At 43.6% G+C, this 27,655-nt stretch overlaps 1 protein-coding gene and 1 long non-coding RNA gene across 5 annotated transcripts; one reads left to right on the plus strand and one right to left on the minus strand.

Annotated features, from left to right (window-relative positions):
* Positions 1-20: 20 nt before the first annotated feature.
* Positions 21-25,941, plus strand: LOC110523779 (rapamycin-insensitive companion of mTOR). Of its 4 annotated transcripts, none has more exons than XM_036977477.2 (37): positions 21-442; positions 579-626; positions 1,783-1,880; positions 1,982-2,046; positions 2,796-2,927; positions 3,025-3,088; positions 5,131-5,257; positions 5,341-5,510; positions 5,601-5,668; positions 6,937-7,004; positions 7,149-7,231; positions 7,497-7,584; positions 7,698-7,788; positions 7,892-7,958; positions 8,104-8,184; positions 8,359-8,459; positions 8,657-8,822; positions 8,914-9,015; positions 9,107-9,153; positions 10,975-11,110; positions 11,219-11,418; positions 11,673-11,799; positions 12,465-12,629; positions 12,779-12,855; positions 12,941-13,019; positions 13,138-13,335; positions 13,441-13,533; positions 13,672-13,778; positions 13,906-14,144; positions 14,396-15,485; positions 20,842-21,019; positions 21,224-21,308; positions 21,434-21,628; positions 22,319-22,477; positions 22,605-22,728; positions 22,805-22,943; positions 23,009-25,941. In XM_036977477.2, exons 1-37 carry the CDS (start codon positions 394-396, stop codon positions 23,081-23,083), a joined length of 5,181 nt encoding a protein of 1,726 aa, XP_036833372.2. In that variant the 5' UTR covers positions 21-393; the 3' UTR covers positions 23,084-25,941. The 4 variants fall into 4 exon arrangements, with proteins under 4 accessions (XP_036833372.2, XP_090090922.1, XP_090090923.1 ...); XM_090234796.1 differs by having other exon boundaries at positions 40-442; positions 579-732; XM_090234797.1 differs by lacking the exon at positions 7,497-7,584 and having other exon boundaries at positions 372-442.
* LOC149983268 (uncharacterized) lies at positions 20,264-23,005 on the minus strand. Its single transcript, XR_016496048.1, has 2 exons — positions 22,866-23,005; positions 20,264-22,723 (listed from the first exon to the last, which is right to left on the minus strand). It is a non-coding gene; the product is annotated as an uncharacterized LOC149983268 (long non-coding RNA).
* Positions 25,942-27,655: the final 1,714 nt, after the last annotated feature.

A 27,655-nucleotide genomic window follows, 5' to 3' on the forward strand; every position in this document is an offset into this window, starting at 1 on the left:
CATTAAGCTGGATCCCTTCTAGTGTTAACCCCTCACACTGTGAAAGTAGGGACGTACTCGTAAAATTCTCCAAATGTATACTTGGTTCAGTTTTAGGTTGGAGACACATTTCCAGCTACCAAGAGATCTGAGCGAATTATGGGCCTGACAGAAACTAAAGCAAATATTGCCGAATGTCGGTTGTCATAAATGGCACTGTCCTCGAATCATGAAAATGTTGAATTTACAATGATTTGCAATAGATGGTGCAGAAATACCTTTTATTTCAGTATTCATTAAATACTACAGCCCCATATACTGTGGTTGGGCTAGATAAAGAGGCAATGAGTGTGGAATTTCTCGCGATAATCCTTGTTGATTCCGGTCCGGTCGGTGTTGAATGATTCCGTAAAGATGGCGGTCAGCATCCGAGGCCGTCCGAGTCGAAGCATTCGGATGCGAGGTGAGACAATATATATGTCAGTCTGGACCAGAGATTAGCAACCCTCCAGAACACAAAGCGGAACTTTCATTGTACCTGTTAGTTGCTGGCTCCTTGCTAACCGTTAATGCTTGGTGTGTATGGTTTGCTTTGACAGGTCGGAATGACAGTGGGGAGGAAAATGTACCACTCGATCTCTCCAGAGGTGGGTGAATCAGATTGGAGCTTGGAGTCACCATCCCAGCATTGAATCGAAGCTAGCAAATTTATTAGTAGGATGCTGCTAGCTTGCTACTAAATGGCCGAACATGGTAACTCCCTTTATTTACATTTAATTAGTTAGCTACAATGCTAACTGTGTTGACAACCTGGCTAAGTAGCATAGCTAGCAGCAATTCAAAACATGATCATCACGACATTGTTGGTTTGATGCGTGTTATGGTTTGGATATTAGCTAGTGTCATTCAATGTTTCTAGCTCACTGCATATTGCTTGTATGCAATTCAATGCTAATTCAATGCCATTGATTTTCTATTAGAGAAATGTGTCCAAGTCCATTCCTTGATTTATTTGCAGAATAGGCCCATGCCTTATTGAAGCTAAACTCCAACACACTCCTACTTTATCATCATAATTCAAATGTTAAGGGCCTGTATTGTATTGTTTATGTTTTTCATCATGGGAGAGTTTGTAAACAAATTATTTAGTTATTGTTTGAAATGATGTAGCTACTGCATAAAAAGTGACGTAGGCAGACTTACCTCGAGTTTAGGATAGTAGCTCCCCTGTTAAACTGATGGATGTAACAGTAAGCCCCTAAAGGCATTTTCAAAAGTTAGTTGAATCATATTGCACCTTCAAAATGCCACAACCTTGATCAACAGTATGATGATATGGTAATACTGAGTGCTTTTTTTGGTCACTGAAGTGCAATGGGTTTTCACAGCAGAGCAGTTCCACCACAATTCAGCTAAATATACATGTTGGCATCTTAACTGTCCTCATTACAGGAACACTCTGTCCAAGTGATATCCCCAGATTTCCTCATGGACACTCTGAACCCGAAGTCACTTGACTGAAGCATAGAATAGCACATTCGGACTATTGCCGAATAGTAATGTTTGACTGATTTATCGCATAAGATTTTATATTGCTCACTCGGGTGAAGAAATCCCAAATGCCCTGATCCCAAATGTGTTTCTATTTCTAGTTTAGTGTTCCGGTCCCACTCATTAATGAGGCTTAGTCATGCTGGTCTCTCCTGAACACAGTGTGTTCTGTTACTGTAACGCATTGGAACAGAGTTGTAAACCAGTGAGAGAACCTTTCAGTTCATTGTACCTGTTGATGTTTCGTTTCAGATCCTTCAGACAACCTTCGGGAAATCCTTCAGAATGTTGCCAAGCAACAAGGAGTCTCCAACATGCGCAAACTCGGTCACCTGAACAACTTCATAAAGGTTTGTGGGGCAGCATCTCAGCAGACATTAAGTGTATGTAACGTTTGATTTGTTATGTTTGAATGTGTTCTTACGAGTATGTTTGTCTCCGTCTGTCACAGCTTCTCTGCAATGCAGGCCACTCAGAGGAGAAGCTTGGGTTTACACATGAAGAGATCGTCATCTGGTGATTTTTTTCGAGAAATTAATCTTCAGTGGTGCTACGTATACAGTACCAGCTGTTTTTTCTTTATATTTTTTGTTTTGTTACTTTTACCCCTTTTTCTCCCCATTTCGTGATATCCAATTGGTAGTTACTGTCTTGTCTCATCACTGCAACTCCCGTACGGACTCGGGAGCGGCGAAGGTCGAGAGCCGTGCATCCCCCGAAACACAACCCAGCCAAGTCGCACTGCTTTTTGACACAATGCCCACTTAACCCGGAAGCCAGCCGCACCAATGTGTCGGAGGAAACACTGTGCACCTGGCGACTGTGTCAGCGTGCATTGTGCCTGCCCGCCTCAGGAGTCGCTAGTGCTCGATGGGACAAGAGCATCCCTGCCGGCCCAACCGTCCCTAACCAGGACGACACTGGGCCAGTTGTGCACCGCCCCATGGGTCTCCTGGTCGTGGACGGCTGCAACAGAGCCTGGACTCAAACCAGGATCTCTAGTGGCACAGTTAGCACTGTGATGCAGTGCCTTAGACCACTGTGCCACTCAGGAGGCCCCCTACCAGCTGATTTATTTTCTTTCTTTGACCTATATTTAACTAGGCAAGCCAGTTAAGACAAATTCTTATTTTCAATGACAGCCTATGTTGTTTTCAGTTCCACTATACAATGAATTTTCCATTATAATGAAGTCAAGTGCTGATTTGTTTGTTATTCCTTATTCTTCTCTCCCCCTCGCATTTCCCATCCTGACCCTTTTCTAGTCTCCGGTTAGCGCTGTTAAATGAGGCTAAGGAGGTGCGAGCTGCAGGGCTGAGGGCTCTACGCTACCTGATCAGAGACAGCTCTATTCTCCAGAAGGTCCTCCGTCTTCAGGTGGACTACCTGATCGCCAGGTGAGTGCTACATCTGAACAGTGTGTGTGTGACTTATCCCAATGTTGAGCCCACTTAACCTTTCAACCACTGAGTGACTGAGTATGTCCTTCTCCAGGTGCATAGACATCCAGCAAAGCAATGAGGTGGAAAGGACACAGGCTCTCAGGCTGGTGCGAAAGGTGAGACACCCCAACCTCTCCCAAACTAAATTAATTTCATGCATAGTGTACCATTCAGTAAGATTTCGAAGTACGACCAGTTATTTGAGTGATAATGCCAGAGAAGCTGGTGTTTGGAGGATATATTGGCACGGGTGTTGTTAGGCTCAAGATGAAATCAAAGATCGGCAAACCATGCTAATATATCCTCCAAACACCGGCTTCAAGAGCATTATCACTTATACAATGGGTTACCAATATATTCAAATAATGATTTACATATATTCATTATAAACGTTATTTTGCAGAATTTATTTGTACTATTTCATCCTTCCACAAGATATAGTCTCGACGCAAATCTAGGATGTCTACCTGAGCCAGCTGGTCGTTCGTTCTATTGGTTCGGTTGCCAGAGACGCAAACCAGTCGTTAAGTCTTTCTGTTCTGTATCTATGGATGTTCTAAATGTTCTGTTGCCATACTGGCTGGCAATGTTCTTATTCCTTGCTTGCTAGCTAGCAAACTACGGCTACCTTACAGTCACGTCAAACAGTGCAGCCAGAATAACAACCAAGTAGCTGCATTTGTTTTAAGCTGTTTTCGAGTGACATTTATTTGGATACATCCATAAGAATGAGCTAATGATGCGTGATTTCACCTGGCATAGAAGATGTGCTGTCTTGTCAGGACATTGTTCAGAGGAGCTTGGCAACAACACAGCTTTTATTTTTTAATTTTATTTATCCGTTATTTTACCAGATAAATTGACTGAGAACACGTGCTCATTTGCAGCAACGACCTGGGGAATAGTTACAAGGGAGAGGAGGGGGATTAATGAGCCAATTGTAAACTGGGGATTATTAGGTGACCGTGATGGTTTGAGGGCCAGAAAGCTAACACAATCCACTTCAAACTGAAGCTGGAAAGACTGCAAACTAGCTGCACTTTGTTTTGTTTGACCTGTTTTCTATTGACATTTCATATACATACATACATACATACATACATACATACATACATACATACATACATACATACATACATACATACATATACACACACACACACACACACACACACAAAAATGATGCTGATTCATGATTTCGACTGGCTGAGAAAAGCTGCCTGCTTGTCTCGTCCTGACTCCCGACCCCTACACGTTCATTACTATGGGACAACTGGAGATCGAATTTCAATACTGAAACAATGTTGCAAATGTCAGAGAGGGCAAGGTTTATACAAATCTCCGCTGTTGAAAACTAAATGTTAGTCTAAAAAGAAATGTGAGGTAATGTCTAGATGCTTTTTACAGTGCAGATCAAGTTTATAAATTGTCTGGCTGGGCTGATGAGACAGTGGATTGCGCAGTCAGATGGAACAGAGTAAATGGGCATTTCAACGTGATAGCTTTAGCCGGTGGTAACTTGTGGAATAGACACCGGCTGGAATGCGGTTTTAACCAATCAGTGTCCAGGATTAGAGCCACAATCTTTATACCATGACATTGTTGAACTTGAATACTCATTTCTGATTGGCTTGAAGGGCATTCCAAAGCATGCATTATTTCCCTTTAACACACAGTATATTTGCACGGTACAATTAATTTTTACATGTTTGTTTGAGCTGCTTTTGAAAGTCGAATTGAAAACAGTGTTGATATTGTTGAATTCGATTTTCATAATAGCGAGCTCGGACTAATCAAGCAAGTCTGTTTGTTTGGTTACCACGGCAACTGCTGTAGCTATCTAGTAAACTTTCTAGCTACTTCAGTGGATGTTGAAAACATTTCTCGAACGGTAAATAAACACATTTATAGTGGCATGTGTGAAATTATAGCCATGGTATGAAAGGGATAATCAACTCAGGGCTCTATACATTTTCTGGAAAAATAATTCCACTCCGCTACCACGTTGTGGAACACACCTTTCACGTCGTTCATTTTTTTTCCATAGAACGTATAGCCCCTCGTTGATGATCCCTTACTTATTTAGTCAACATCTTTCTATCACGCGGTTACTACTATGTGAGACTCTGAACTGTCCCCTCTCTGCTCCCCCCTACAGATGATCACAGTGAATGCACTGCTCTTCCCCTCGTCTGTCACCAACTCCCTTATTGCCGTGGGCAAAGATGGGCTACAGGAGCGAGACCGCATGGTGCGCGTCTGTATCGCCATCATCTGTGAACTTGGTGAGTGAGGCACCACACGTGCCCACACACGTATCTATTTGTGATCTTTTGGTTAAACCCTGTGTGATTCCTTTGTTCTGCAGCTGTGAAGAACCCTGTGGTGGTGGCTCAGAGGAGTGGTCTCAGCACCATTCTGAAGAACGTGATCGATTGTCAGCTGAGCCGCATCAACGAGGCACTCATCACTACCATCCTACACCTCCTCAACCACCCACACACACGCCAGTATGTGCGCTCAGATGTGGAGCTCGAGGTACTGACAATACACACTCGAGCAGCATTCATTAATAGGAATTTGATTCATTTGATTATTTTAGTTTTTCTCGTTCTGTTTTTCTTCCAGCAAATCCTGGCCCCGTACACAGACTTTCACTACAGACACAATGCAGACACATCAGAGGGGCAACTCAAGTAAGTGTGGATTTTACATACAGTACCAGTCAAAAGTTTGGAGATACCTACTCATTCAAGGGTTTTTCTTTATTTTACTATTTTCTACATTGTATAATAGTAGTGAAGACATGAAAAATATGAAATAACACATATGGAATGTAGTAACCAAAAAAGTGTTTAACAAATCAAAATACATTTGATATGAGATTCTTCAAAGTAGCCACCCTTTGCCATGATGACAGCTTTGTACACTCTTGGCATTCTCTCAACCAGCTTCATGAGGAATGCTTTTCCAACAGTCTTGAAGGAGTTCCCACATATGCTGAGCACTTGTTGGCTGATTTTCCTTCACTCTGCAGTCCAACTCATCCCAAACCATCTCAATTGGGTTGAGGTCAGGTGATTGTGGAGGCCAGGTCATCTGATACAGCACTCTCCTTCTTGGTCAAATAGCCCTCACACAGCCTGGAGGTGTGTGTTGGGTCATTGTCCTATTGAAAAACAAATGATAGGCCCACTAAGCACAAGCCAGATGGGATGGCGTATAGCTACAGAATGCTGTGGTATCCATGCTGGTTAAGTGTGCCTTGGATTCTAAATAAATCACAGACAATGTCACCAGCAAAGCACCCTGACACCATCACACCTCTTCCTCCATGCTTCACGGTGGGACCACACATGCGGAGATCATCTGTTCACCTACTTTGCGTCTCACAAAGACACGGCGGTTGGAACCAAAAATTGCAAATTTGGACTCATCAGACCAAAGGACAAATTTCCACTAATGTCTAATGTCCATTGCTGGTGTTTCTTGGCCCAAGCAAGTCTCTTATTATTGGTGTGCTTTACTAGTGGTTTCTTTGCAGCAATTCGACCATGTAGGCCTGATTCACACAGTTTCTTCTGAACAGTTGATATTGAGATGTGTCTTACTTGAACTCTGTGAAGCATTTGTTTGGGCTGCAATTTCTGAGGCTGGTAACTAATGAACTTATCCTATTTTTATTTATTTTATTTAATCTTTATTTAACTAAACAAGTCAGTTAAGAACAAATTATTATTTACAATAACGACCTACCAAAATGCAAAACGGCCTACCGAAATGCAAAACATAAACTGGTTCAGTTTGTCTCAATTGTTGAATCTTATGTTCATACAAATATTTACACAGTTTGCTGAAAATAAACACAGTTGACAGTGAGAGGACGTTTATTTTTTTGCTGCGTTTGTGTCCAAACTTTTGACTGGTGTTGTTTTTTACTGTATCAATTATTTGTCCACACCAGGGAAGACAGAGAAGCTCGATTCCTGGCCAGTAAGATGTCCATAGTTGCTTCCTTTCGCTCCTGGTCAGGTAAACATGAATCCTTCATATTCAGTCATCTTTGAGTCTGAGTGTCTATATACCCTGATAGCTTTGATATATGTTATTAGTGATGTGGTATGAACGTGTTCTTACCTGACCTTATGCTCTCTTTCTGTCGCAATCTCACCCCAGGCATCATTAACCTGTGCAAGACAGGCAACTCTGGAATCCAGTCTCTTATTGGCCTGCTCTGTATACCAAATGTGGAAGTAAGGGTAAGCATAGCATCAAATGGACATTATCAGCATGTGACAACTGAGGTCAAAAGGAATGCAGTGTCCTCAAGTTTACCTCGAGATTGCTCTATGGTTGGGCTCAAAAACACAGATAACAATGTCACTCAGTTTAATGTAGAGCACTCCCCTAAAAAATATTATTTTCCCACTCCTCATGAAAATGTTGTACATTTTTAATGAGGGGATAATGGAGTCAGTATTAGACTGTGTGTAAGTAAACATGGCTCCTCTCAATCTCCCACAGAAAGGCTTGTTAGAGGTGATGTATGATATATTCTGGCTCCCCATGCCTGTTGCGACCGCAGACTTTATTGAAGCACTTATCAGTGTGGGTGGGTACAATGTCACTGTTCACGTAAATAACCTCTAACCGCCTTATCATGCATCTCATGTACCATATATTATTGAGTCACAAGATGTCCTTGTCTCTATACTGCCCCTGTAGACCCCAGTAGGTTCCAAGACAGTTGGAGGTTATCAGACGGCTTTGTGGCTTCTGAAGCCAAATGTATCCTTCCACATCGAGCTCGGTCAAGGTAAAAAATATTTTAAAAAATCACTGAATTTCAACTCTCCTTTACACATGATTATGGGACACATTCTCTGCGTAAACTCAGTGTTCTCTGTCGGCCCCCTCAGGCCTGACCTAATGGATAACTACCTGGCTTTGGTACTGTCTGCCTTCATCAAGAGTGGACTTCTTGAGGTGTGGTCATCAATGTCAGAGGATCAATAAGTTTGTGTATATTCAACCAAATAGTGCTGTTGGAAATCTGTCACTGTTATTACCTAAAGATCCCACACGCAAGCCACTGTTGCCTGTCGTGTAAAGCCTGTGTACCGCTCAACAGGGTCTGATTGAGGTTATCACAAGCACCGATGACAACAACGCTGTGCGAGCCATCATTCTACTGGGAGAACTGCTTCACATGGTAACTCAAGTCATTGTCCTCTAAGATGTTAACATTATGTGGGGTCAAAGTTCTGGACCAGAGGATATGCTCTAGCAGTTTTTGACACATTCGTTTTCAATTATTATTTTTTTGGTGTCCGTTTGTAATTTGTTTTTCATGGTTCTTGTAACTGTTTTATTTTTGTTCCCCTAGGCCAACACCATCCTCCCACACTCCCACAGCCACCACCTGCACTGCCTGCCCACACTCATCAACAAGGCTGCCTCTTTCGACATCGCCCAGGAGAAGAGACTGTGAGTTCACTATAGACAGGGACCGTTGTGAGGAATTTACTCTGTAGCAGACAGGAGCAAAGGCTGTATGACTATAGTTACATGAAACTTTCTACCCTAATCTTCATTAAACAATGCATATGCTACAGGAGAGTCCCATAAAATACTTTGGATTTTGTGTTATTGACAATGGCACGACATCTATTGTCTTTTTTCAGACGGGCGAGTGCAGCGGTCAACTACCTGAAGCGCTTCCACGAGAAGAAGAAGAAAGGACCCAAACCCAATAGCCTGTACCTGGACCACATCATCCGCAAATCAAAGGCTTCACACTACTGTAGAGACCAGCACTTTAGACCACAGAGAGATATCTTTGTCATTAAGGTACATATCAAACCATGTCCCTGTGTTGCAACAAAAGCATCTGGGATTTGCTGTGGTGGTATTTGAAATGCTGTCCTTGTTTGCATTGCAGGACACTGAGGATGCTCTCATGATGAACCTGAGAGACAGCCACATCCTGAACCACAAAGAGAACCTGGACTGGAACTGGGTTCTCATCGCAACAATACTGAAGGTGAGTGGAGCAGGACTGCAATAAATCCAAACTTATTACAGTCTCTTTTTCAGTACTGTCTCTCTTCAATTTTGCCTTTACCCATCTGCAGTGGCCCAACGTTAACCTGCGGAGCAATAAAGATGAACAAATACACAAGTAAGTAACATTACAACCATTTTTTTCACCAAACCAAAGGTAACATGAAGGGAATGTGCTTGTGGTGTTTGACTCTTTTGTTGCCTTTCCTCTCTGTCTGACGCTGGGCTTCTCTCTCTGTCTGTCTGACTGACTGACGCTGGGCTTCTCTCTCTGTCTGTCTGACACTGGACTTCTCTGTCTGTCTGATGCTGGGCTTCTCTCTCTCTCTCTGTCTGTCTAACGCTGGGCTTCTCTGTCTGTCTGTCTGTCTAACGCTGGGCTTCTCTGTCTGTCTGTCTGTCTAACGCTGGGCTTCTCTGTCTGTCTGTCTGTCTGTCTGTCTGTCTGTCTAACGCTGGGCTTCTCTGTCTGTCTGTCTGTCTGTCTGTCTAACGCTGGGCTTCTCTGTCTGTCTGTCTGTCTAACGCTGGGCTTCTCTGTCTGTCTGTCTGTCTGTCTGTCTGTCTGTCTAACGCTGGGCTTCTCTGTCTGTCTGTCTGTCTGTCTAACGCTGGGCTTCTCTGTCTGTCTGTCTGTCTAACGCTGGGCTTCTCTGTCTGTCTGTCTGTCTGTCTAACGCTGGGCTTCTATGTCTGTCTGTCTGTCTCCGTTGGACTTGTCTGTCTGTCTGTCTGTCTGTCTAACGCTGGGCTTCTCTGTCTGTCTGTCTGTCTGTCTAACGCTGGGCTTCTCTGTCTGTCTGTCTGTCTGTCTAACGCTGGGCTTCTATGTCTGTCTGTCTGTCTCCGCTGGACTTCTCTGTCTGTCTGTCTGTCTGTCTGTCTGTCTAACGCTGGGCTTCTCTGTCTGTCTGTCTGTCTGTCTGTCTAACGCTGGGCTTCTCTGTCTGTCTGTCTGTCTAACGCTGGGCTTCTATGTCTGTCTGTCTGTCTCCGCTGGACTTCTCTGTCTGTCTGTCTGTCTAACGCTGGGCTTCTCTGTCTGTCTGTCTGTCTGTCTAACGCTGGGCTTCTCTGTCTGTGTCTGTCTGTCTGTCTGTCTGTCTGTCTGTCTGTCTAACGCTGGGCTTCTCTGTCTGTCTGTCTGTCTAACGCTGGGCTTCTATGTCTGTCTGTCTGTCTCCGTTGGACTTGTCTGTCTGTCTGTCTGTCTGTCTAACGCTGGGCTTCTCTGTCTGTCTGTCTGTCTGTCTAACGCTGGGCTTCTCTGTCTGTCTGTCTGTCTGTCTAACGCTGGGCTTCTATGTCTGTCTGTCTGTCTCCGCTGGACTTCTCTGTCTGTCTGTCTGTCTGTCTGTCTGTCTAACGCTGGGCTTCTCTGTCTGTCTGTCTGTCTGTCTGTCTAACGCTGGGCTTCTCTGTCTGTCTGTCTGTCTAACGCTGGGCTTCTATGTCTGTCTGTCTGTCTCCGCTGGACTTCTCTGTCTGTCTGTCTGTCTAACGCTGGGCTTCTCTGTCTGTCTGTCTGTCTGTCTAACGCTGGGCTTCTCTGTCTGTGTCTGTCTGTCTGTCTGTCTGTCTGTCTGTCTGTCTAACGCTGGGCTTCTCTGTCTGTCTGTCTGTCTAACGCTGGGCTTCTCTGTCTGTCTGTCTGTCTAACGCTGGGCTTGTCTGTCTGTCTGTCTGTCTGTCTGTCTGTCTGTCTGTCTGTCTGTCTAACGCTGGGCTTCTCTGTCTGTCTGTCTGTCTGTCTAACGCTGGGCTTCTCTGTCTGTCTGTCTGTCTAACGCTGGCCTTCTCTCTCTGTCTGTCTGTCTAACGCTGGGCTTCTCTCTCTGTCTGTCTGTCTGACGCTGGGCTTCTCTCTCTGTCTGACTGACTGACGCTGGGCTTCTCTTTCTCTGTCTGACTGACTGACGCTGGGCTTCTCTCTCTGCAGGTTTGTGCGCAGGCTGCTGTTCTTCTATAAGCCCAGCAGTAAGCTGTATGCCAGCCTGGAGCTGGACCACAGCAAAGCCAGGCAGCTCACTGTGGTGGGATGCCAGTTCATTGAGTTCCTCCTGGAGTCTGATGAGGTGAGAGGGTTTTTTGATCTCTTTTGATAATCAAATAATTACATGACCTTACTTTGACCTCTCTCACCATATCCAACATTACCTGAACATTATGTTTCTGTGTGTCAGGATGGGCAGGTGTACCTGGAGGACCTGGTGAAGGACATAGTCCAATGGCTCTCATCATCTTCGGGGCTGAAGCCCGACCGCAGTCTCCAGAGCAACGGGCTGCTCACCACCCTCAGCCAGCACTACTTCCTGTTCCTGGGCACTCTTTCCTCACACCCGCACGGCGTCAAGATGCTGGAGAAGTGCAGTGTCTTCCAGTGGTCAGTCTCTCAATGTCCATTAGTGTGTTATTTTTTTATTTTTCAAACCAGTTTCTTCCGGGTGTTTTTTTTCTATCTTGGGAGATCCCTAGTACCTTCAACAGGCCCATTTTTAGAGGTGCCTGTTGTCTTTGTAAGCTACTGCAGAGCATTTCCTTTGTCCTCTTTCACTCCCACTTCATCTTCACTCAAGTCACTGTGTTGTTGTGCGTATGGTACTTGAGCAGTGCAGTGACCCTGTGCTCTCCGACTAGCCTGTTGAACATCTGTACACTGAAGAGTCAGGACCACCTGCTGAAGCTCACTGTGTCCACACTGGACTACAGCCGTGACGGGCTGTCCAGGGTCATCCTGTCCAAGATCCTCACCGCTGCCACTGACGTAAGAACACCACTTCCTGCACTGAGAACGCACAGATGTAATTCACACAATAATTGATCAATCTTGGTTTCATAGAGAGGGAGGAGGAGCTTGCACAAGTTTTTGGAAAGAAACTACCTGTATTTCATTTGTTTATTGTGATGTGCAATTTGGTTTGTTGTGCTTTAAATGGAGCGTATGTGTTAGGGTTTCAGAATGACAATAACTCCATAACATCGCAAGACTTTCGGGAACACCCGTGAACCAGACCAAACGGACCAGGCCGGGGTTTGAGGTTTGAGAAGTCAATGAGAGTAGTGAAAAATTCTTCCTTAGTTGTTCATTAAACCTCAATCTAAAAGGCAGAATGTAGATTTGAGCCAATGTCTGTAGTAGTTCACGAGTAACCTCGTTGAAAGTGGCAAACCGACACGTTAGAATCTTCGTCAAAAACTATTTAACATCAAAGGATTGATTTGACGGTCTGCACATGCACAGTTCGGAGTGAGATGACCGTTGCACCCGACGACGTGTTTCTACTCGTGAGCTTAGCTAGCCAACGTCGCCATGACATGTGCTACAAGTGTGATCGGGGGTGATTTCTATTGGCTAAAACTGCTTCTTCAATCTTCATACTGTCTTTGTCTCTAGCCTGTCCTCTTCTACCGTCTGTTTGTGTACCACAGAACTGCAGGCTGTATGCCACTAAACACCTGCGGGTGCTGCTGCGTGCCAACGTGGAGTTCTTCAGTAATTGGGGCATCGAGCTCCTGGTCACCCAGCTCCACGACCGCAACAAGACCATCTCCATGGAGGCACTGGACATACTGGATGAGGCCTGCGAGGACAAGGTGAGGAATGAGGGGCCTGAGTTTTTGTTGCGGTGTCTTGCTATGTCATCCCTGGTCACTGCTGTACCTTACGGTCTGTAATTTAGTTTAATCCAGTCATTTTTGACTCCGGTAGTGTATTAGCTGAGATGTATCTTCTTTTCCTCCAGGCAAACCTCCATGCTCTGATCCAGATGAAGCCAGCTCTCACACACCTGGGGGACAAGGGTGTCCTGCTGCTGCTACGGTAAGCTGCTGGGAGAAAGCTCCGCTCTTATTTGTAGTCTGTATTAGGTCCTTTTGTCTCTAACCTCTGTCATTTTTCTCTCCAGGTTCTTGTCCATTCCAAAGGGCTTCTCCTACCTCAATGAGAGGGGCTACGTCACCAAGCAGCTAGAGAAATGGCAGAAGGTACATTCATACTCAAGCAAACAATGTAATAAATTATGAGTTGCATCTTTTTTATGGCTGTCGCATGAGCGCATAAAAAAACTGGTCGAGTTTTTATGTCATCGTATATGTTTTGTAGGAGTATAACCTGAAATATGTGGACATGATAGAGGAGCAGCTGAACGAGGCTCTCACCACGTACCGTAAACCTGTCGACGGAGACAACTATGTACGTCGAAGCAACCAAAGGTTACAGAGGCCAAATGTTTATCTTCCTGTGCATCTGTATAGCCAGCTTGTCCATGACAAGACAGGCTGCCATCTACTGGAGGTCCAGGTAACTGCAGCTAGTTGAACCACCCACTATTACACTGGTCAAGTAGCAATTAGTCCTACAGGCATAATGCATTTATACCATTTTCGTTTCTTACTTTCTCTTTAGAATGTGGTTCCTGACCTAAGCTACACTGTTCGCTCCCCAATGCTGGACAAGTGGGAGGGCATTAAACAGCTTAAGGCAGCACTTTGGGCCTTGGTCAGTATAATTAAGAATGACTAACTACCACATCTATTCTAATTCGAGGAGTTTCCCAATTATGTGCCAATTATTGACATGATTCACCCATGAAATCGTTTTCCTAATAACATGAGAATTAATGTTGTTTGTTTCCAGGGTAACATAGGGTCGTCAAACTGGGGGTTGAACCTCCTGCAAGAGGAAGGGGTGATCCCTGACATAGTGGTTCTGGCTCTGCACTGTGAGGTTCTCTCCGTCAGAGGGTAAGACGTATTCATGTTTGAAACTCTCATATTGAAGGTGCTTCTAGTGAAGCAACATGCTTGTGCTGTCCCGTAAGATTACTCTATCACTGTCCAGGACCTTTCTGTAATGTCTGACTCTGTGTAGGACGTGTCTGTACGTGTTGGGGCTGATCTCGAAGACGCGTCAGGGCTGTGACATGCTGAAGCAGCACGGCTGGGACGCTGTGAGACATAGCCGCCGGACGTTGTGGCCCGTTGTCCCTGATGACATGGAGCCCCACCCCAACCCCCCCAGCCTGCTGTCCTCTGTCCCCTCCAGCCTCAGCCTCGCCTCTGACTCCACCAGCTCCATGCACAACAGTGAGAGTGACTCCACACAACCCAGTAAGTCTCTAGTCGTCATTGTGCAACTAGTTCTAATTGATTTTAACTGGTACAGTATCTCCAAATGTTTACCCCAAACTACCAAGTACATTTTATTATTTTAATAAATACTTTCTTAACACTTTTTTTCTTAACTGCATTGTTGGTTAACGGCTTGGAAGCGTTTCACAGTAAGGCCTACCCCTGTTATATTCGGTGCATGTGACAAAAACTATTTGATTTGATTATTAACCGTGAAAGGTCACTTCCAGGTATGTACATCATGGACGATGAGAGGCTGGAGAACTGTGACCTGTCGGACGATCCTCCTATGTACATGAGACCCAAGTACAAAGACCGCAGCCCCTTCAACCTCCTGGCCTCCAGCCGCTTCCGCAACCGCCTCCTCCACTCCCTGTCGCTATCTGGGAAGAAGCTCCGCAGCAACAGCGACCCCAAGGGCATTCCCAGGGGCCGCGGAGGAGGGGTAGAGGGGGAACAGAGGCGCAAACGCACCGTCACCGAGCCCAGCTACATCTTTGGATCTTCAGACGTCTTCCCAATCTATAATGATGGCCACCTGCCCAAAAGCCCCTCTGTCAACCTAGAAACTTCCTTTGTGGGCAGCAAGGCATCTGAGAACCGGGGCAGCACCCCCAGCTTTGGGGAGGGGGAGGGGAGGTTGCCAGGCCGGTCAGTGGGGGTAGGAGGGTCAGGGGTGGGTGAGAACCAGAGAGAACAGGCTAGCCGGGAGCGCCTGGCCGGGTATGGCCCGTCCGGAGGAGGCGGGGGGACTCAGTTTAAATCGCGCAGTCAGAGCTTCAACACGGACACGACCACCAGCGGCATCAGCTCAATGAGCTCCAGCCCCTCCAGGGAGACCCTGCCCTCCACCATCGACACGGACGGTGTCAGCATCAACAGTGTGATCAGCGCCCAAACCATCCAGACCCTGACCTCCCTCACCCCCCAGCCCCACACCGCCCACCTCTCCTCCCTGTCCAAATCCAGCTCTGCCTCCCTGGTGCCCCCCGGCTCCTCCCACACCCTTCCTCGCCGCGCCCAGTCCCTCAAGTCGCCCTCGTTGACCACCCTGAGCGGCCTAACGGACTGCAGCCTCATGTACTCCAACTCCCGGGACGCGCTGGGCTACGCCACGCTGAAGTACGCAAGTTGTCGTGACACGTACGCCAGTCAGCGTGATGCGCTGGGCTACGCTACGCTGAAGAGGCTTCAGCAGCAGAGGATCCACTCATCCCTGTCCCACAGCGAGGCTCTGGCTTCCCCAGCCAAAGACATGCTCTTCACCGATACCATCAACATGAAGACTGGCAGCCTGGACTCCAGACTCACCCCAACGAGGTAACAGACACGCACATACACATAAATCAGGGATGCAAACTAGTCACCTTTTGGCGAAATTTGCCGTCTTGAATCCAAAATAAGTGACCTAAGTGATTCATGTAGATCCGATGAGAAAAGTTTGGACGGGGGGAGGTTTGGATCACTACTGGCTGTAAGAGAACGAGTGATGCGCGCTTGGAGCAATACTGGCTGCTGTATCCAAGGCTCAACCAGTCGTTTACATAACAACAGGCAGTGCAGTATGCGACTGAAGAAAGAAGTTAGTTACCTAACCAATTCGCTATAATATTAACTGGTATACGACTCCTTGCCGTTCCTTAAGTTATAACGCGTTAGTTGCTTACTGGACCCTGACAATCTGTGTGAAATGCTAACGAACTAACCACCATCTGTTAAAACTAGCGGCACCCCTCGACAACATTCCACTGAAAAGGCAGCGTGCGAAATTGAATTTTTATTATTTTTCATACATTAACAAGTGCAATACACCAAATGAAAGAAACTTCTTGTTAATCTACCCATCGTGTACGATTTTAAAAAGGCTTTACAGCGAAAGCACAACATATTAGGTCAGAGCCAAGTCACAAAAACACACAGCCATTTTTCCAGCCAGAGAGGAGTCACAAAAAGCAGAAATATAGATCAAATGAATCACTAACCTTTGATGATCTTCGACAGATGACACTCATAGGACACAATACATCTATGTTTTGTTCGATAAAGTGCATATTTATATCCAAAAATCTCAGTTTACATTGGCGCGTTACGTTCAGTAATGTTTTGCTTCCAAAACATCCGGTGATTTTGCAGAGAGCCACATCAATTTAGAGAAATGCTCATAATAAACATTGATTAAAGATACAAGTGTTATTCACAGAATTAAAGATATACTTCTCCTTAATGCAACCACTGTGTCAGATTTTTTTTTTTTTTTATTTACGGAAAAAGCGAACCATGCAATAATCTGAGTATGGCTCTCAAACAACAAATCAAGCCAAACAGATATCTGCCATGTTGGAGTCAACAGAAGTCAGAAATAGCATTATAAATATTCACTTACCTTTGATGATCTTCATCAGAATGCACTCCCAGGAATCCCAGTTCCACAATAAATGTTTGATTTGTTCGATAAAGTTCATCTTTATGTCCAAATACCTCCTTTTTGTTAGCGCATTCAGCCCAGTAATTCATGACGCACGATCACTATGAGCAGATGAAAAGTCAAAAAGTTCCGTTACAGTCCATAGAAACATGTCAAACGAATTATAGAATCAATCTTTAGGATGTTTTTAACATCAATCTTCAATAATGTTCCAACCTGAGAATTCCTTTGTCTTCAGAAATGCAATGGAACTCAAGCTAACTCTCACGTGAACGCGCGTCACGAGCTCATGGCACTCTGCCAAACCACTGACTCAAAGAGCCCTCATTCCCCCCTCCTTCACAGTAGAAGCATCAAACAAGGTTCTAAAGACTGTTGACATCTAGTGGAAGCCTTAGGAAGTGCAATTTGACCCCATAGACACTGTATTCGATAGGCCAAGAGTTGAAAAACTACAAACCTCAGATTTCCCACTTCCTGGTTGGATTTTCTCTCAGGTTTTTGCCTGACGTATAAGTTCTGTTATACTCACAGACATCATTTAAACAGTTTTAGAAACTTCAGTGTTTTCTATCCAAGTCTACTAATACTATGCATATATTAGCAACTGGGACGGAGTAGCAGGCAGTTTACTCTGGGCACACTTTTCATCCAAATGTGAAAATGCTGCCCTTTATCCCAAACAGGTTTTAACAAATGTTTCCCCTCTACGGTATGTGGTTAATTTTCCAAATGAGAGAATTAGGTTAAAACAAGCAACTCCTCATTTAACAAGTGGATTCAGGAATTAAGTGTAGATGGAGCTGGACCTGGCTTAAGCTGGATGCCACTATAGAGGTGAAAGGAACACCACACACTTTCCCTCTTTTACACTTTTGCTGGCACGTTGTAGAACAGATGTTCACAGACAGAAAGTGTACAATGTAGTAATGTGCACTGTAGCCCAAATATATTGTTTTTGTTGTGTTGAACTTGACAGTTACACGTGTGTGTGTGTGAGTGAGAGAAAAATATACTTTTTTTTACTCAGTGAACATTATTTTTGCACACATGTAGCCTTGTGCCCTTGATTGATGTCTATAGTGGCCACGATAACAGAGCAAAAATAGAATGCCTGTTTGTTTCATTCTATTTCTACTTTAAGATGTATTTTTTCCAATATAAGTGCAGTATTTACAGTTTAAGTCAGAAGTTTACATGCACCTTAGTCAAATACATTTAAACTCAGTTTTTCACAATTTCTGACATTTAATCCTAGTAAAAATTCCTAGTCTTAGGTCAGTTAGGATCACCACTTTATTTTAAGAATGTGAAATGTCAGAATAATAGTAAAGTGATTTATTTAAGTGTGTAGGCCTCCTTGCTCGCACACGCTTTTTCAGTTCTGCCCACAAATTGTCTATAGGATTGAGGTCAGGGCTTTGTGATGGCCATTCCAATACCTTGACCTTTTTGTCCTTAAGCCATTTTGCCACAACTTTGGAAGTATGCTTGGGGTCATTGTCCATTTGGACCCATTTGCGACCAAGCTTTAACTTCCTGACTGATGTCTTGAGATGTTGTTTCCATATATCCACATAATTTTCCTTCCTCAAGCCATCTATTTTGTGAAGTGCACCAGTCCCTCCTGCAGCAAAGCACCCCCACAACATGATGGTGCCACCCCCGTGCTTCACGGTTGGGATGGTGTTCTTTGGCTTGCAAGCCTCCCCTTTTTTTCTCCAAACATAAAGATGGTCATTATTGCCAAACAGTTCTATTTTTTTTTCATCAGACCAGAGGACATTTCTCCAAAAAGTATGATCTTTGTTCCCATGTGCAGTTGCAAACTGTAGTCTGGCTTTTTTATGGTGGTTTTGGAGCAGTGGCTTCTTCCTTGCTGAGTGGCCTTTCAGTTTATGTCGATGTAGGACTCGTTTTTCTGTGGATATTGATACTTTAGTACCGGTTTCCTCCAGCATCTTCACAAGGTCCTTTGCTGTTGTTCTGGGATTGATTTGCACTTTTCGCTCATCTCTAGGAGACAGAACGCGTTTCCTTCCTGAGCGGTATGACGGCTGCGTGGGTCCATGGTGTTTATACTTGCGTACTATTGTTTATACAGATGAACCTGGTACCTTCAGGCATTTGGAAATTGCTTCCAAGGATGAACCAGACTTGTTGGAGGTCTACAATCTTTTTTTCCGAGGCCTTGGCTGATTTCTTTTGATTTTCCCATGATGTCAAGCAAAGAGGCACTGAGTTTGAAGGTATGCCTTGAAATATATCCACAGTTACACCCCCAATTGACTCAAATGATGTCAATTAGCCTATCAGAAGCTTCTAAAGCCATTACAAAAACAGTTTAAAGGCACAGTCAACTTAGTGTATGTAAACTTCTGACCCACTGGAACTGTGATACAGTGAAATATTCTGTCTTTAAACAATTGTTGGAAAAATGGCTTGTGTCATGCACAAAGTATATGTCCTAAATGTCTTGCCAAAACTATAGTTTGTTAACAAGAAATTTGTGGTGGTTGAAAAACGTGTTGTAATGACTCCAACCTAAGTGTATGCCGACTTCAACTGCGTTCACAAGCGTTCTATTATAAAGGCTGTCATGGCTAACTGCAATATTAGTGTATTGTTTTTTTTCTCAAGACTTGAGTGTCATTTGCAGTAAAGTCTAGGCAACAAATAACATTGGATTGCTTTCTTTAAATTTTTTGCCTTTGAGTTAGGTTCATATTAACCACTTTTATTTAACACACAGAGACTGATCATGTAGATCATATTCTTTGTTGTTTAATTCGTTAACCTGCATTTCCCCCTAGCAGGGATTCTTTTGCATGTTTCAGTGTATTTTTCAAATGTTTAAGTGTCTCCTTTTTGGGCCCTCAGCAGTTTGCATCCCTGATACATACACCTACACACATTCAAACATATGCTTCCAGTCACTCAGTCCCCCTCGACTTGTGCACACACACACCCCTAGGAACTATTTTCCTAGAATCTCCCACGACTAATACTATTTCTTGGAAATAGTCCCGTCTCCCTCATGACAAGATCAACAGTTTGACCTCTGCTCTGGCTTGAATAATGTTCCAATTACTTCTGGAATTTGCTGAAATGTACCAGGAACTTTGTTGAAACCAAAACAATGAGTAATTCCACTTGTAACTATTACAACATTTTTTTGTCGTCCACTTCCTCAGTAGACTTATCATCCCATCACCGGGATCATGTTCTTAAACAACAGTATCTGAATCATGTTAAACAACTGTATCTGATGACAGATCTTAGGTAAAGTCGTGTCTCTTCAGCCCTCAGCTGCCCTCCCTCAATGGGAGTAACATGCTGTGTGTGTGCTGTTTCTGATGATCCCTTTTTCAGTAGGTGCTCAGTAAAAAGGTTTGGCTGTTTGGGTCACGGTGGGTCAGCTGGGTCCAGTCGCAGGCCTGTCAGAGCCCTCCTTCCACGGTGCGTGGACAGACATCTTAACAGGCGCTAGCTCACCCCTCCCTCCCTCTCCCCCTCCTCTATTGGATGTTCCTTATTTGACACCATAGAGGAGGCGCTAAGCTGCAACACCCTCGTCCCCCACGTCCACCCTTGACATCAATGTTATTGTGCCCCTTCTATGGTAGCAAAATTCCAGTAACTTCTCCAAAATACACAGCTTTTCCAGAAATCCTGTTAATTTTGAGTTTGATTTTATTTTTACAGGGACAGTGCACATTAATCAATGTTTCAGTAAAAGTGCCGGTTTTAACCAGCCGGCTAATTTTCAACCGCAGTCCCTGGGCAGGTTATTAAAACAATTACAATATAGACAATAGCAACATAGGACAAGCAAGACATAGCATACAGACAGAGCAACATAGAACAAAAAGCAGCAAGACAAAATTCATTAAAGCAACAAAGTGTTTCCACAAAGCGGCAACATTTTGGGGAAGTTACAGAGATGTTGTAACCCTAGGCCCTTCTGAGCCCTGCTGTGGTCATTTGAGTCGACGTGACTTCCTACATCCTAAATGTTAATCTATATTATGGTGTGGGAAGTCTAGCCCTCCTTTTTTTCTGAACCATGTCCCTGACTGAGGCAACCAATTGCTGATTGCATGTAGAAAGTCGAGTCAAACCTACCTCATGTTTGCATTGTTCTATAAGTACAGTCTTGTCTCTTTTACTCAGTATTGATCTCTCTTTCTCCCCACCCCATCACACTACCTGCCCTGCCTCCTAACTCACTGTATCTCTCTCCATCTCTAGGTTCCTGAAGGCTCTGAGTTTTGCATCTCTGGATAAGGAGGATCTGCTGAGCCCCATCAGCCAGACCACTCTGCAGCGGTCCTCCTCAGTGAGATCCATGGTGTCCAGTGCCACCTATGGCAGCTCTGATGACTTCATCGGCCTGGCGCTGCCCGTGGACATCAACAACATGTTCCAGGTAGTGACCATCGTTTGACCCCTCTCTCTGAACCCAGACGCACTGAGCCCTCTGGCCCACTCCACTCCCCATCTCATCCCACTCTGCCCCCTGATCTATCAATTTAACTTGCTCTAAATATTTTACCAAAGAAATTGAGGTTGTTTATATATTTAAGGATAACGCTGTGAGTGTTGCTAACTGTAGCATCGTGTGTTTTTTTAGATAAAAGAAACAGCATATTTCCTGAAGAGAACCAGCCCGCCCTCTGAGGACAGATCTGCCAAATTCTTCTCTGGAGACTCCGATGGTAACAAATACCCCAGGGTCATGGCTCTGCTTGAGATAAGAGGCCCGCTCAGGACCAACACGCTTGAATAAAAAGAGGTAAATGTATGATCGTGTGTGTGTGTGTGTGTGCGCTCCTACCCCCAGGTCCCAGCCCTCACTCCCGGCATGCTGTGCTCCGCTCCCAGCTGAGCATCACAGAGCTGATGGGGGTGAGCTGTGCAGAGCAGCAGCAGCTACTGGGCTCAGAGGAGACTGGTCTACAGGAACACAACGATGACAACTGCCTCTACTGCACTGGATTGACTGTGCTTGGCTTCAGCGCATCCAACAGCCACCCAGGTCAGCTGCAGATACATTATATTTATACTGAACAAAAATGTCAACACAACATGTAAAGTGTTGGTCCCATGTTTCATGAGCTGAAATAAGTTTCCCAGAAATGTTCCATACGCACTGCACTACAAGCTTATTTCTCTCAAATCTTGTGCACAAATTTGTTTACATACCTGTTAGTGAGCATTTCTCCTTTGCCAAGATAATCCATCCACCTGACTGGTGTGGCATATCAAGAAGCTGATTAAACAGCATGAACATTACACAGGTGCCCTTTATGCTGGCGACATTAAAAGGCTACTCTAAAATGTGCAGTTTTGTCACACCACACAATGCCGCAGATGCACTTGGCATGCACAATGAACACAATTGCATTTTATCGATGACGATTTGAATGTAGAGAAAGTCTGTGATGAGTTCCTGAGGCCCATTGTTTTTTTTTGGGGGGGGGGGACCAACAGATGCATATCTGTATTCCCAGTCTTGTGAAAACCATAGATTAGGGCTTATTGAAATAAATTTAATTTGACTTATTTCCTCATGAACTGTAACTCTGAAAAATAATTGAAGTTGTTGTATGTTGCGTTTTATATTTTTGTTCAGTGTGTATATAGAACATTGTGCTGTTTTATCAATTATTTTTACTTTAGTCTGCGACCAATAAACAACTTAATTGAATTCTCCTTTCTCCCTCAGACTTGACGGAGGACCACCCTTTCTCAGAGTGGTGCAGTCCGCCTGTGCAGAATCACCTGGAGGTCATGGTCCAAACCAAAGTGTCAGGGGTGTCTGGGTGCAGTGATGTTATGTCCCAGGGCTCCCCAGGAAGCACCCGCAGCACTGAACTGGTTTTGGGTAAGTGTTTAAAAATATATATTTTCTCTCATACAATGCTTTTCTCACAAGCGAAAGGTTATTTTGTTTGTTGAAGAGGAATGGACTAAACCTCCTGGCTATCTGTGGTCTCTCTCTCCCCCCTCAGGAGTGAAGTCCATCCCAGAGGATGCGCCGGCCGGCAGGGTTCTCCTCAGGAAGGAGGTCCTGCGTCTGGTGGTCAACCTCAGCTCCTCTGTCGGGACCAAAGGCCACGAGACTAACCTGCTAACGTAAGACACACACACATTCCTTTCACAACACACACTCAAACCGAGGTTGATATCCCTGTGTCTTTTGTCTTGACAGGATCAAGGAGAAGTTCCCCTATGCATTCGATGACATTTGTCTCTACTCTGAGGTGTCCTACCTGCTGGCCCACTGCATGTTTCGTCTGTCGGCACGCCGCTTCATCCAGGAGCTCTTCCAGGACGTGCCATTTATCCCGGTAAACGCACACATTCATAACAATACATGTTGACTGGCTTCTATTGACCTCTGTCTCTTCCTCAGATGTACAAAGAGGCAGAGAGCATCCTCTCCATGCCGCCAAAGAACGGATCGACTGACCCTCCTGCTGAGCCTTGAGTCATCCTCTGTCTTCCCTTCCCTCTTGCAGCCAGTCAAACCCTGAGTCACACCCCCCCAGTCAAAACCTGAGTCACCACTACTGATCTACTAGTCACATACCCCCCCCCGAACTTTTTATCCCTTAACTTTCAGTCAAACCCCACCCCCGACTTGAGTCAACACTAACCACTGAACCACCCCCACATCCTCCCTTAATTCTCCATACCAGAGTGTGTCCTCCTAGGATTTGGACACAAATGGAGAGAAGAGAAACTAGAGGGAAGAAATATGTTCTTCCTATTGACTTTAAGATCTGATGGATGGATAACACAGGATGAACAAACACATGTTTTATCTGACCAAATGAGCAAGCTGTGAGCATTTAAAAAAACAATTAAAATAAAAAGTGTAAAAAAAATTAAAGCTCGTATTTGGAAATTCATCACCAACTGAACTTGGACCACAATCAAATTCAAAATGGCATAATACAAAAATGTAGAATGGTCCATCATTTCTGAGGGCTTCCTCAGTTTTTCTAAGTATATGTCTGCAGCCCAACCACTTATATGAAATAACTTAACATGTTGTTTTTAGCTCAGCTTCTCCCAAAGTGGATCCACTGACTTTGACTAAAACACTGAAGAGGACGGGTTCCTCTGCATAACACTAAAACCTCTCCTCATCTGGAGAGATCTGGAGACCATGACATTGTGAATATCCATATGTATATTTATTGTACCAGAACAAAGAACAGTGAAGGAGAATAGTGCTGAAAAGGCTTTTGGTATTGCTCTATTCAATGACTGCAGATACAGGTAGGCTAGATGATCAGTCACTGATGCAGTTTGGTTGTTGTATGTTTTGTTGACATGTGCTGAAGAGGAAACATTCCTCCTTGCCCCTTGCTGGATGTTGTTGTTGTTTGTCTATGTTTTTAAGCATTCATGCCAAGAACTGAACAACTACATGTAGGAGTGAAATCTACCAAATTATTGCCATTGAACATCGGCCTGTGTGTTTCAGCACTGAGGAGTTATTTACGCTCAGTTATTGAACTGATGTTTGAAACCAAGGCTGCATGCATTATTGTTTATTACCTAGCTATTTAAGCCCTAAAGTAAAAGCACAGGGTTAGGACATTAGATTTGGTTCTCGTCAAGGCGAAAGAAGACACATGTATGTGACTATACGGTAGTGTTTATGTAGTCATGTTATCACATGCTAGACTGCTCCTTTTTCTGCCGTGAAATTCCCTAGAACATGGTCCAGGACAACAGTCACTACTTGATGGCCAAGGAGAAATTCTGCTTCAGTATTGGGCAGAAGTAATTTGCCATTCCAGTCAGTTGCCATTCCTTGGGAGATGCTGTCTGCTTGTCCTCATTCCGGTAAAACTGGAGAATAATGAAACTGGAGCAAACATCTTAAAGTGGAGAGCAGGGCCTGCCTGAACATGTGCAACAACAACACTCGTTTCATCTGAAAACTCTTCCAATGACAGCCACTTCCACTATCCAGAAATCTATCTACATGTTTGTGAAAGTATGATGGTTTAAAACATTTCAATATGGGATTGTACTGGTGTTTTTTGCTATGCAAGATGAGTAATGGGGTGTAATGTACTTTTTCAGCTTTTTTTTTAAACATTTTGTTTAGGCAGCTGAAATGACATTGCCTTATTTTTCGGAATGCTCTGACATATGAGACAATACTTTTTTACTTGTAATATAAATTAAAAGTAAATCATTCTGGCCCTAATTATAGCTGAATTAATTGATGAATAGGTTGTGAAAATGATAAGCAACCAATGTTAAGGCCACAATGTACCTATCTATGCCTGTTGTAGAGAGAAGAGCCTGTCAAAAGCACCTGCTTGGATTTAGAGTGCTGAGGTTGAGCTTGGGTGGTTTGGGAGTTAGATGTTGTTTAGTAACTGTTTTAAAGAAATGGTGGTTACCATTGTGTTCATTTCCAACCTGCCTTGAACATTCACTTTGACTGACAATGCTACTTCTATTGCTGCACTGTTTGTGCTGATTCGTTCAAAAACAACATGCACTTATGACTGACTCAATGGAAATGTTTAGTCCTACTGTTTATGATGGCCTTGGTTAGTTACGTGATGAAGTGGTTAGAGAAATGGACTGGTGAAAAGAGGATTTGGGTGCAGTTCAATTGCACTGAGCAATCAACATTCCTCTGTATAAATGCATTGTGTTGAAAACATAAGTCCTCTGCAAGTGGAGAATTCTAAAGTTGCAGTACAATGTGCATGTTTGATCACTACTCTAAATTAAAAAGAAATGGGGACATTTTCATTTAGCAGATTCCTCTATTCCTTTGTAGATCTTCCTTTTGTATTCAACTAACTGCAAAATTCTAAATAGATAAAATGTTACATTTCATAGCAGGTTTTAACATTATACTGATGTTTCAGATAGCTGTTGAATAAGGTCAGTTATTTGGGAACATAGTTGTACAAGTTCTGTTATGGACCAAAAAGCCAAACTAGTTGGAATTGTTCTCTAGCAATTGGAACGAGAAGTAACAACCTCAAATATTTAACTGCCGTGTGCATTGAGACATTTGAAAAAATGTGCCCCTTATTCTTAATGTGTTGTAAGTTGACTTATTCTGAGCTTCTCTAAAGCACTGTATGGAGATCTGAAAACAAATCCTTTTATATACCTGTACCGTTTAGGAACAAAGAGACAAAGATAAATGTTTTCTCTTGAGGAAAGATATAACACTTAAGAAGCTGTATGACTTTTTTTGACCAATTTGTGGTTTCTATGTTTTTGGCATTATATGGGCCATTAGAATAAATCTTAATAAAGGGATGCATATTGATAATAAAAACAGACATCAACTGCTCACTTATGTCACTATTTTTTGTGTATATGTGTCTTTATGATGGATTGTCCAAAAACAGTATTCAATCCAAAACCATAAACTAGTTTTCCATCCAATTGGTGAGATTTTCATGCAAATATTCAAAGATTGCATCATTAACAAGAAGCAATAAAACTGCCCTTCTTTAGACTAGTTGAGTATCTGGAGCATCAGCATTTGTGGGTTCGATTACAGGCTCAAAATGGACAGAAACAAAGCCTTTCTTCTGAAACTCGTCAGTCTATTCTTGTTCTGCGAAATGAAGGCTATTCCATGCAAGAAATTTCCAAGAAACTGCCAATGGTGACTTTAAAAACAGTTTGAGTTTAATGGCTGTGATAGGAGAAAATTGAGGATGGCTCAACATTGTAGTTACTCCACAATACTAACCTAATAAATAACATGCATCCTGTTTGCAACAAGGCACTATTGTAGACTTTTGTTTGACTTCAATGCAGCTTTTGACATGATCTATCATGCAGGTACAGGACGGCAGGCAGGCTCAGGTTTGTAATCAGGTCAGAGTCAGGCAGGTACATGACGGCAGGCAGGCTCGGGGTCAGGGCAGGCAGGATGGTCAGAACCGGGAAAAACTCGGAAACAGAACTTAACAGGAACACGGGAAGGAACGCTGGTAAGACAAGACGAACTGGCAACAGACAAAAAACAGGTATAAATAAACAGGGGATAATGGGGGCAGATGTGCAACACCTGGAGGGGGTGGAGACAAGCACAAAGACAGGTGAAACAGATCAGGGTGTGACAGTATCATAGTCTACTGATGGAAAAACATATGTGGCATTGCACCCCCCTGCTCTATTTAATGGAAGCCTCTCCAACAATCCAGGTAGAATCAGGAATTCCCCAGGGCAGCTGTCTAGGCCCCTTTTTCAAACTTTGCTAATGACATGCCTTGGCTTTGAGTAAAGCCAGTGTGTATGTATGTGGATGATTTAACACTATACACATCAGCTACTACAGCGAATTAAATCCCTGCAACACTTAAAAGTATTTAGGACAAACTGCAGCTCTAAAACTGAAAGCATTGTATTTGGGAAAAAATCCTTCACTAACCCTAAACCTCAACTAAATATTGTACAATGCACACACAGTCATCCCTAATGCCTCTGGCCTAGCGGACTCACTAAACATAAATGCATCTTTTGGAAATAATCTGAGTGTTGGAATGGGCCCCTGGATATCCGTACATTTTTAAAACAAGACAATGGTGCTGTCTGCTTTGCTTAATCTAATTAATGTTAAGTGATTTACATTTTTGATACTTAAGTATATTTAAAACCAAATACTTTTACTCAAGTAGTATTTTACTAGCTGACTTTCACATAAATAAATATATACTTTTACTAAAGACAATTGGGTACTTTTTCCCCACAACAGTGTTTTGACTGATTTCATGTCAATGATAATATTGCTCAAATTCACTAGCTAACCAACTGTAATTATCTATTTGAGAGAAAAGTGGTCAATGTATTTGTTTTCTATAAACATTGAAGAAATATAGCTTACATGTTGTCAAAATCCTAAGCAGTGGTGTGTATTTATGGATGCCAAGGGAAGCCAGGCGTCCCCAATTATTGGACCAATAAAAAAAGATCAAATTTCATCTGTGTTCATAATTTCCCATCAATTCGCAAGTGGCTGAACCTCACTGGAGAAATCATTGAGCGAGGAAACAGT

This window comes from Oncorhynchus mykiss, chromosome 5 (assembly GCF_057628025.1).
Source record: "Oncorhynchus mykiss isolate SJ-2025 chromosome 5, ASM5762802v1, whole genome shotgun sequence".
Lineage (NCBI taxonomy): Eukaryota > Metazoa > Chordata > Actinopteri > Salmoniformes > Salmonidae > Oncorhynchus > Oncorhynchus mykiss.